This window comes from Aotus nancymaae, unplaced genomic scaffold (genome assembly GCF_030222135.1).
Source record: "Aotus nancymaae isolate 86718 unplaced genomic scaffold, 86718_ANA_hifiasm-v0.15.2.pri h1tg000011l, whole genome shotgun sequence".
Classification (NCBI taxonomy): Eukaryota; Metazoa; Chordata; class Mammalia; order Primates; family Aotidae; genus Aotus; species Aotus nancymaae.
This window is the reverse complement of record NW_026988422.1, coordinates 78,604,623-78,615,846: the sequence shown is the minus strand read 5'-3', so window position 1 is coordinate 78,615,846 and position 11,224 is coordinate 78,604,623. Positions and strand designations below refer to the sequence as shown.

Here is an 11,224-nt window from a genome sequence, read left to right as displayed (position 1 = left end):
CAAAAAGTGTAGAGCCAGGATTGAGGGGCAGGAATCAATAATCACAGATGACCTTGTGTGCTCCACTGAGGAGCCAGAGACACTGAAGGGGACAGGGGTGATATTGACACATGAGTTCAATGAATATTCAAGTACCTTCTAGAGGCCAGTTTCATGCTCAGTACTGGCTTCTATTCCTTTTTGAAAAACACCTAAAATTCTTTCCATCTTAACGCAAAGCAAAGAAGTAATTTCGGCTGAGAGTCGTCCAACATCTGGTATACAGTTGGTGCTCAATTGATGGTGATCATAGTCCCTCCCTGCTAGGGAACTGTTGCTGCCTGGGTAATGTTCCCCAAATGATGTGGCTGTCCATTCCCCAGACCAGTCATCTTTACACTATGAAAAATGGCCCATCCCTGCAGCTAGTATCCACATGGCCCATTGCTTAAAGCCAGATTCCCTGCAACCTGTCTCAGGATGGAGAAGAAGGCTGATTCTCTTAGCTCTCTGTTTTGTAAAGAAAATGGTTTTCAGCACAACTTCACCCCACAGCAACCATGGAAAATAAATTGAAGTGTAAAAACAGGGAGATGGCTAGCAGATGGGGCAAAATTAGCTTGGCTGCTACTATCACCCTGGCTCCACGGGCGGGACACAGAAAGGGATCCTGCTCCCTGCAGTGTGAAATGACCACAAGATTGAGAATCAAGGCGGCAGGAGGAAGTTCTTGCCTCAAGCCCTGGAACCCTGCAGCCCCTGAGGGGGCCTCCACTTCTGTCTCCACTGATTCCCCCTCCCCCCACCCCCACCCAAACTGCTGTCCCAGTGGGGGTTCCTCTCCTCCTTCAGGGCTCAGCTCCAAGGTCAGTCTTTAGAGACTTCTGCTGCCCTCCACCCCCATTCCCGGTTCCGTAACCCAAACTGACTTTCTCCTTTCTGGAGTGCACTTTAGAGATCTCCTTTCCTTGTTTAATGGCTACTGCAGCCCCGCCCCCATGGATGACTTGAGGGTAGATTCACCCTCCTTCAGGGCCTGCCTCAAGGGCATAGGCCTGTCCTTCAAGGGGACCTCCAAAGCTACTGGGTAATTAGTGAGTGGCCGGGTTTCCAGGATTCACTGCTGTGAACAGAGCAAAGATGCACACAGGCCCTGTGTGTAAACGCCCAGTGAGCCCTGTCCATTTTTTCCCCCTCTCTTTTACTGCATATTTAAAGCCATTTTTAGTTGCTACAGAAGGGGACTAAGCACTGAGCTGGGAGCAGGGGCTAGGACTTCCTGCTCCTAGGTCATTCTTCAGCCTTGGGCAAATTTGGTAACTGTGGAATCTCACTTTTACGCAGTGTAAAACGCATGGTGGGCCCCAAACAAGATAAGATCCAGGAATTCTCTAGAGTTCAACAGTGGAGGTGGTGGGGAGGGGACCGGAAGGCCTGGCCTGGCATTTTCAGTAATTTCCACAGGAAGTTCTGTCCTGGCACTTTCAGTCATTTCAAGTGACCCCAGAGAGGGTCACTTGGAGACTCCGTGGCCGGAGACCCCACTGCGTACCCCAGCTCCTAGGAGTGGCCTGCTTCTCGCTCCTTCTTAGAAACTGGGGTCACATCTCGGGACCGGAAAAGGCTCTTAGAATTTAAATCAACGGAAGAGGCTCTTCTCCCGCTGCCCCCTACTTTGGAGCTCCCACAACTTAATCTCCACACTAGTTTGCCCCTCGACCCAGGCCCTCGACGCTCCTCACGCAGGGCTCCCAGGATTCGGGGATGGAAAGGGCTCGGGTCCCGGTCCCTCCAAGTGGGGGCTGCCTCTCCAGAATGGGAAGAGGACGAGGGACCGGAGGAGGGTGCGTCTTATCCCGGACGGGAGGGAAGCGCTGCGCGCAGCCTCCTGGAGCAGGTACTGGGACCCGCGGGCGCACCCCCAGTTGCGTCACCCGGCAATTGATTGAGACATCACAATCTGGGGGCCGGGACCCGCGTCTCATCACTGCAGGTTTGGAACCAAACAATCCAACCAACAAACACCCCGGAAAGAAAAAAAAAGAAACCGGCCTGACCCAGCCTCCCGCCCCGCCCCGCCCCGCCCCTCGCCCCCCGCCTCCCGCCTCCCGGGGTCCCCGCCCCCGCACGGGGGAGTGAGCGCAAGCCCAGCGCCCCGCACCCGCCGCCCCGCGCCCTCTCGCTGCCCGCCCGCGGCGGGGGCGGCCCCGACAGCGCCGCCCGCCCCTCCCGCGCCCTGCCCGCGCCCGCCGCCGCTCCAGCTCCGCGGCGCCCTCGCCGGGTGCGTGCCGCTCGTGCGCCCGCCCGCCAGGCTCTCCGCGCCCGCCGCCCGCGCCGCCCTGGCCCGGGCCCTCCCGCCCGCGCTTCATGGCTGCGCACGAGTGGGACTGGTTCCAACGCGAGGAGCTCATCGGGCAGATCAGCGACATCCGAGTGCAGAACCTGCAAGGTAACGTAGCCCCGGCTCGCCCTGGGATCGCCCGGCCGGCCGCTCGCGAAGCCCGGGGCGCCGCTCCGACACTTGGCAACTCCCCCGCGCCGCCCCCGCTCGCCGGCAGCTCACGGTTCCTGTCATTTGCCCTGGGGTAGGGGGCTGGAGTTGGACACCCGCCCCCAAGCCCCAGGGCGTCCAGCCCCGGCCAGATTTACAATTGCCCAGGGGGTGGGGCGCCACACGTGTGTGTGTTGGGGGGACAGGGCTCACATTTTCATTAGGGGGACGTCACCACTCCCTCCAGCCACTGCTGCGAGTTTGGAGAAGTTTGTGTGTGGGCTCTTGGGGGCGGCGGCCCAGGTCAGGGAGGGGAGGAGACAGTGCGATTCCGTGTGTGTGTGTGTGTGTGTGTGTGTGAGAGAGAGAGAGAATGTGAGAGTTCGCGCACTTCTAAGTACCTTCGAAGCAAGGGGAATTGAATGGTGGGCGGCGCTTCAGGGGGTGAGCTGGGGAGAAGGGGGCCAGGGGTGAGGATCGGATCGGTGGGGTCAGGCAAGCACCCATCTCCAGTGGCCACCTTTGCTCAGGGAGCTGCCCCTCCCCTGCACGATCAGGACTCCAACTAGGGAGAGGGCGAGAGTCCAGCCCACCACCACTCGGACCCTGCCTGGGCACAGGACATGGGGACCAAGGCGTCTACCTGGGAGGTAGCTGAGAAGAGGTGAAAGAGAAGCTCCCGTGGTGTAGAGCGGTTGAGGGTGGCGGTGCCACACGTGATTCTCTTTCAAAAGAATTTATTCAATGTGGAAACTTAGAAAGCACAAAAAATATTTAAAGGAAAAGAGTCACCCATAATTTTTCCCCACAACCTACCCACCCAAAAGAGAGCTGTTCTTCGTGGAAGTGTATTTCCAGCTTCTTTTTTATTATTATTATTTTTATTTTTTTATACGTGGGCTTTGCAGAACTGGATGGAACACCACTTCCGGCCCTTCTTCACCCACCTTGACCTGTGCAGGTGAAGTTTCTGTAGCCGCTTCCCCTGCAGGCGTGGGTTTCTAGAGAGTTCAAGGTTAGGAGTGGCTGGGAGCCAGCTGGGAGGCCTGGGCAGAGAGGTGATGGGGCTGTTGGTGCCCTCCCCCAGCAAGGGCGGTGACTACTGTTAGAGGGCAGGGAGCCCCAGCCGCTGGGGGATGGCCGAGCAGTCAGGTTTAAACATTACAACTGATAGAATGTTTCCTGGGAGCCCAGGTGGATCTGGCCCGCCCCCAGCTTGGCAGTGCTGGCAGAGGTGACCTCAAAAGGAGTTGGTAACCTCCTGGGGTGGACACTGGAAACTGAGTTTGCTCTGGGCTCCTCTGATCTCTTCTGGCTGTGATTAAAGGAGGAGGCTTGGGCTGGGGATGTTGAAAGTGTCTCTTTTGATAATAAGCCAAGTGCCTGGATGCTGTTGCCTTAGAAAAACTGACATCCTATTTGGGGGTGGGCATTAGTGTCTTCTGCTGAGATGCCATTTTGTTTGGACTGTCAGGGTGTGTGTGTGTGTATGTATCTGTTCTTAGGCAATCTTTGGGTGTTTAATAAGCACATACTAACCAATGCTTGGTGCAACAAGTTCCTGCATTCCTGTAGGATTAGCTCCTGGTTTAGAGAAGATTGACGTTGTGAAGAGATGCCTGGCAATATGGGCATTAGGTTACAACCAGAACAGTGGGAGAAGGCTTCACAGAATAGGGACAATTTGAGATGGGTCCTGGAGGTTGGGTAGGAGTTCACAGAGTAAGCTCCTCCCCCTCAGCTCCCAGTGAACTGTCCTCACTTTTAGGCAAATGTCAGTTGCAATGTAAGCATCAACAGGCTTTGCCATTTAAAAAACAAACTTTTCTGTAATCCCAGCACTTTGGGAGGCCGAGGCGGGTGGATCACAAGGTCAAATCCTGGTCAACATGGTGAAACCCCATCTCTACTAAAAATACAAAAAATTAGCAGGGCATGGTGGCGTGTGCCTGTAATCCCAGCTACTCGGGAGGCTGAGGCAGGAGAATTGCCTGAACCCAGGAGGCAGAGGTTGCAGTGAGCCGAGATTGCGCCATTGCATTCCAGCCTGGGTAACAAGAGCGAAACTCCATCTCAAAAAAAAAAAAAAAAACACAAACTTTTAAATGTATATGTATATGTTTAAATGTGCACATATTTTTAAGTTCGACAAAACTTTATATATGGGTACATCTGTGTAACAATCACCCAGATCAAGATGTAGATTTCCGGTACCCTAGATGGTCCAGTACCCTAGCTCTTCCTTCCCAGCCAGTAATACAGCCCCTGACAACCAAGGGAACTAACTTGATCTTCATTACTGGAAATTACTTTTGCCACTAGAACCTGATACTCAATTGAATCTTACAGGATGTACTCCAGCCTTTTTTTTTTTCAGCATTGTGCTGGTGCGATTCCTCTGTACTGTCACCTGTGTCTGGAGTTCCCTTTCTTGCTGAGTACTATTCCATGGTATAGATGCACCACCGTTTGATGATCCTTTCACCTGTCGAGGGACCTTTGGGTTGTGTGCAGTTTGGGGCTGTTATGAATGAATGAAGCTGTCCGTTTTGGGGGACATTAGCACTGTAGAGTTACTGTGTCGGGTTTTGTGCTTTGCTTAGCATTGCTGAGAAGAGACTGGGAGTGGAGTTGGGGGCCGGCATCTGTCTTCTCTTGATTTTTCCCTTGGTTAGTTTCCTGACTGAATGCTTAATAGGCATTTTCTCTCCTTGGTTCTGTGGTACTCAGGAAGTCTCAGCCAAAGGGCAAAGTCCAGAAGGTGCTCTGCACTGAGCTTAGAGCATCTGCCATAACTGGCTGTCGGATGTCCGCTGGCTGCTCTGTGCCTACATGATCGGCTTTGGGGGCCACCAGCGGGGTCTTGTTCTTCTGAACTCAGTGCGGGTGGCAGTTAAGTTGAGGGAGGCAGGCGGAGTCCAGGCAGAGGGGCTGCTGCTGAAACTGAGTGCCTGCTTATAGCACAGGTAGCCACAGTCGTGGCGATGGAAGCGGGGCTGCAGTGGGATTTTACAGATCTGTAATCATAGGGCTTGAGAAGGATTCCCGGCCTCCATCTGCAGGCAGCAGCTGCTGTCAGGGTCAGGCATTCCTGATTCTTTTCAGAAAGCTTCGACTCTCTCGGGGCCCTGAGTTGGGGTAATCCTGGGGTCAGTAATGAGGGGTAGCCCTGAGGTTATGACCTCTGGGATACTGCATTTCAGGGAAGAATAGTTTAGTAATAGAGCTATATCTTTCTATCTTTCCATATGTCTATGTGTTTAAGTTGACTTAGAGGTAGCTTGGCCTCTGCTCACTTGCTCATCTGAGGCTTTTATCTCTTGCCCTGAACTATGGGATTCTGAAATCCATGCAGTATGATTTCTTCTGCCCCCCAAAAAAACACTGGAATGAAGATTTCTAGACCTGTCTTTGGAGGTCAGGGTGAGCTGGGCAGAATGATGGCCCCTCCCAAGAGGCCTGCCACTCACCTTCATTCGTCTGATTCTTGAGCAGATATGGTTCTCATGCTATGTTGACAGGCATAGCTCATAAAGGCCTTCGTCAGGGAGGAGCCCTTAGAAAGAGCACGGACACGTCCTTCTGGGCAGACAGCCTGTGCCACCCTCACAGCCTTGCAAGAAAACGGGGGTGGTCCAAGCTGTTGACCTTTTTGGAGAGGAGAAGATGGAACTGCAGGTGTTGGCAGCCTCTGCCAGGTGGTCCCCGCTTCCTTGGAGCCATGTTGGAAGGCAGGGACATATTTTCTCAAATCGACGCTAGAGGTGGTAAGTTAATAGGTCTATGCCTTAGTTCCCTGCCTGGCTGTTGGTTACGAGGGCTCCGGTGTCCTTCCAAAGACAAGCTGCTCTGGCTGCTCCCTCTCTCTCTTTGCCTGAGCCTCAGGGTCCAGCTTAGTGCTCCACCAGTTCTGGGGGTCACTGTACTATTGGACAAAAAGGGGTGTCGGGCGAGGATTTAAAGAAGGCTCTGTTCGTGTGGGAAGCCTCCAGCACCGAAAGAACCCACAGCCCTTCTCCGCGCTGTTTAGCCCGTAGCATCTTGCAGACACTGGGGATGAAAGCTGGTTCTAGTCTCTGCCTTTCAGGACTGTGAAACTGTCATGGGCACCCAGCCAGACTGGAGCTTGAATTTTCTGATTCTAGCGGTGCAGAGGTCAGTTCTGCCTTGGGCCGTCCCCTGCCGTTCTGGTGCTTTGGGGCTTTGTTGCTGTCATTCTTGACCTGGACTTTGAAGGCCAGAAACCTGACTGTGTAGGTTCTGGGTTGCACAGGGCAGAAGGGAGAGAAGTTACTGGAAGCGCTTCAAGGCAGGCTCAGAGGCACTACAGGGCCTGCGTTTTCAGAAGGATCAGCCCTGGCCCATGTGACCCACTTTCTCCTTTTGTTCCGCTGCCTCAGGCCCAGGCACCGGTGTTCCTCCTGCGAGCTCGGACTCCGCGGTGACTGACTTCTTTACGGCTTTCCACCCACCACCCAGCCACTGGAGCACGTTATTAAAGCCACCAGCAGGTTTCGTGACCTGCAGCAGGGCTTCCCAACCCGTGAGCTAAGGGCCACAGAGTGGGGGCCGGGGCAGCTCTTTGGTCCACCCCAGGACAAATAGTACTGTGGTCCTATGTCACCATGAGAAAAAGGCTGGGTTGCACTGGCTTATAGGATGAAGTCCAAGCCCCGGGGCCTGTTGTTCAAGGTCACCTGTGGCCTGGCTTAGGATGCCACACCAACCTTCTCTCCCATAACTCCCCACTGCTTCCTGCACCCACAGCCTGACCCTCCAGTTCCTTATCTCCCCCTCTTTACCTGTCTACCTCTAGCCCTTCGGTTCACACAGCAGGGGAGCACACAGCAGTGGGACGGGGATGCCGCTGTGGTCACCGTCAGCCAGCAGCCAGAGAAGGGATAGAGCCGAGGAGGGACCTTTCCCATTCCCACCTCCCCCAGCTCTTAGAGGGCACAGCAAGTGCGCTGAAGATTTCTACATAAAAATCCAAAGGAAACCAAGTGCAGAGGTTTCATGTCAAGGAACTGCCTGCCGGGGCACTACCCCTGGGGCTGTGGCTGTGTTCTAAGGGATGAATCACCGTGTAGACTGTTTCTTTCTGGTTGTGGCTGGGGTCAGGCCCCGGGCTTTGGGTTCACTCCTGATTACAGGCAAAAGGTCGTGTTCTAGTGCCAGCTCCGTCCCTATCTCATGGTGCGGATTTTCCTCGAGGGGCTCTTCCAGGTAGAGTGCAGTGCAGCTGGGGAAGCCACAGCCAAGACCCGAAGGCTAAAGGCCTGAGCCGGGGTCCTGGCTTTGTTGTGACTTACTGTGAGATTCTGAAAAATCTCTGTCCTTTGCTGTTCCTTAGTTTCCTCATTTGCAAAATGAGAGGGTTGGGATTATCTGAGGCTCAAGTCTACCCCTGGGAAGGTGGTCAAGGAGTGGTGGGCCTGGCAGGTGCCCATCTAGCACCGTCTACATTCCAGCCCCTGGCATGCATGCGTGGACGGCTGGTGTGTGACTCTGGGCTCTACTAAGCACAGCTGGCTGCTTCCTAGATTCTTTTCACTACTGACTGCTGGAGACTCACTTCCACCAAGTGTCCTGGGTAGAAAATGTTGCATTTCATAAGCTTCGCTACACGGGTGTACATGGTAAATGATGTACACTCTTGACTTGTCCTTGGCGGACAGGTTGAAGGTACCTAGGGAGGTTTAGTGGCCGGCCCACAATCGGGGCAAACAAGGGGCTCTGGACTCCACCCATGCCCGTTTGTACCAAGGAACAAGTGTGTTCAGGGGCCAGGTGAAACCGAAGCCCATCTTGCAAATGATGCAGTGGGAGGGAAGCCCTGGGTCCAGTTGGCAGCAGATCTAGGGAGAGGTTTCACCACAGAATCACGTGTCAGCAGCTAGGCCTGTGCATCAGAACGGCCCTGAGCTGCCTGCTGACCCTACAGCCTCATGGGAGGGGCGGGGTGTCTCACCAGAGCTACGGCTCTGGGGAAGCAACCTTTTGCCCGAGAGGCCCAGATTTCATGAACTGCCCTCCCTGACCTGTGGAACACTCTGGCATTTAATTTTTCACTGGAATAGCTGAGGCTCTGGACAAAGTCCGTCTGCCCACAAGCTGTAGATCACATCTGCCCTGTGTCTGAGGGGAAGAGAGAAAAATAAAGCAATTGTCTTTTGGGTGATTGAACCATTAAAAGTGAACTTCTCGTTTCCATAGAAACCTTTTTATAAAATTTTTTTTCCTTTCCCCATGCCTTTTTTTTTAAACAGTGGTAGATTGCATTAATCACAGAAGGAATTAGAGGCAGCATTGGAAATCACAAGTGCAGCATCAAAAAATCTTGGACTTTTTCTTCCTCACTGATTTGTCTTTTTTTCCTACTTTTTTCTTTTTTTGAGACAATCTTGCTCTGTCACCAGGCCGGCGTGCAATGGCGCAATCTCGGCTCACTGCAACCTCCGCCTCCTGGGTTCAAGCAATGCTCCTGCCTCAGCCTCCCGAGTAGCTGGGACTACAGGCACATGCCACCACTCCCAGCTAATTTTTGTATTTTTAGTAGAGACAGGGTTTCACCATGTTGGCCAGGATGGTCTTGATCTCTTGACCTCGTGATCTGCCCACCTCGGCCTCCCAAAGTGCTGGGATTACAGGCGTAAGCCACTGTGCCCGGCCCCAGCTTTTTTTCTATCAGAGTAGAGATTCGCAAACTATGGCCCACAGGTCAAATCCAGCCGCTGCCTCTTTTTTGTGAATAAAGTTTTATTGGCACATAGCCACACCCATGCATTTGCATATTGCCTATGGCTGCTTTTCCAGGACATGGGCACAGCTGAGTAGTTGAGGCAAAGAAACCAAAAAAATGTATCACCCGGCCCAGTGTCGAAAAAGAGGAAGACAGAACAATGGAGAGTGTTAGTCAAATGCTCTCAGCAAAAGGAAAGGTGTGTGTATGTGTGTTTGTAGTATATAGCTCTATGTGTGTGTGTGTCTCTGTCAGTGATGTTTTTGCTAAAGTCAGCTGCTCTGCCTTGGAACAGCAGCCCAGGATGAAGGCCATCAAGTTGCCCCACATCCCAGAACTGAGGCGTTGCCTTGGAACCGCTGCCTCGTGCCTCCCACACTTGTCACTGTTGTCCTACAGTTGATTCTGTACAGAAGAAAGCCCCAACATCTGTGGGACAAGGGATCACCCTTCTTTCCTACAGCAAGTTGTGAACATAGGAGTCTGGGAGGCAGGAATCAGGTTGGTGGGGCGAGGCCAGCCAGCCTCCCTGCAGAGTAGAAAATGTGTGTCCTTGTCAGCAAGTGTCAGGCTCCTGTCCAGAATACGGCGATCTGGAAGACTTCTTGTAGGAAGTTGGGAACTGTATTTTCTAAACCCAGACCCAGGGCACATGACGAGTAGAAGATGCTTCTGGTGATGACAGCCCGGGATGCTTGCTGTATGTGTGGCAGCCCAGCCTTCTTTTCCAAGGGCTGCCTGTCTGCCTGCGGTACATTTTGAGCCTGCTTCGGACATGGACTTACCCACTTGAAGCCTGGTCCTTTGGTCATATAACAGTTGTTGAGTCCTCCTGAAATTCTGGAGCTGGGGACAGGGGTATGGTGAGGTTTAGATCAGCGTGTAAGAACTATGGGTGCTCACCGTGGGTGCTGCAGGAGCGTGGGGTGGGGAGGGAGGCCCAGTCCAGCCTTTAGGGGGTATTTGCACAGCTGGCCTGCCTGTAGGTTTCTCTGTGAGTTTGGTGGAGACTGGGGTGGTGGCAGCAGGCCTGAGCTGAGAGTGTACAGACTCAGGCTCTGGTCACAGGGCTGTCACCACCTGGCTGCAGAACCCTGGGGAGGCTTCCTAACAGGGCAGGAGAGTGGAACTCAATGGGAAGCAAGAGACCTTCCTGAGTCACAGACTGTCTACCCAGGAGGCTAGAGAACGTGTGCTGTTATGTCACAGTGGTCGCCTGTATGTCCTGTAGCCCTGGGATGAAGAACATGGCAGAGGGTGAGGCACAAAGAAAAATCTGCCCCATGGACCCACAGAGTAGGGGAGTGTGTGGTGAGGGGCTGCGGGGTCAGGGAGAGCCCCTGCAAGCTCCTCAACACGATGGAAGCCAGGGTTGGGCCGGGAAATGCAGGATGGTGCGTTCCAGAGGGGTCCATGTGGTTGACCTTCACCTTTTATTTCTGTCCCTCTTTTTATTTGGCTCCCCTGTGTTCCACTGTTTTTTGGAGATTGTGGTCCACTGTCCTCAAGGCACAGAAAAACCAAGGAGGATGTGGGGAATTTAAGGAAGCCCCTGGGTCGTTTTGGTGTAGACCAGAACTACGTTCAGCTCCTGCAGAACTGCAGACCTCCGGGTCTAACTGGAAAGGCCCCAGGGCCCCCAGGGTGGAGGCACGCCCCACCCCTGCTTTCCTCTCCTGGGGGGTGCTCCATGCAACCAGGAGCCTTTGTGATATTTATATCCCTCTCCTTTTAAAAACTATTTTTAATTCTCTATGGTATGACATACTTAAAAGCAGTGTTCTGAGCCCTTCTAGCTGAGAACTGGGGCGGCGGGTGGGGAGGGGGCTCGGAGGTGACCTGCCAGTCTGGTGGTGGAGGAACCTGAACTGTCAGATGGCACTGCTCACGTGCCCCTTCCCTCGCCTCCCGTGTCCTGTCAGTCCTGGCCCATCTGGGCCTTTCCACGCTTGCCTCCTTTGTACACATCTTCCTTGTTAGTTGCCAGGACCACTGTCTACCTGCCTCTAGCA

General features: G+C 53.8%; 1 protein-coding gene across 1 annotated transcript in view; it reads left to right on the top strand.

Moving 5' to 3' along the window:
* Positions 1–2,341: 2,341 nt before the first annotated feature.
* The window catches only part of CLMN (calmin), a 123,421-nt gene continuing 114,538 nt past the window's right edge, over positions 2,342–11,224 (top strand). The window contains exon 1 of the mRNA XM_021666527.2: positions 2,342–2,428. Within this exon, the coding sequence (XP_021522202.2) occupies positions 2,347–2,428 (82 nt within the window). The 5' untranslated portion in view covers positions 2,342–2,346. The remainder of the gene's footprint in view (positions 2,429–11,224) is intronic.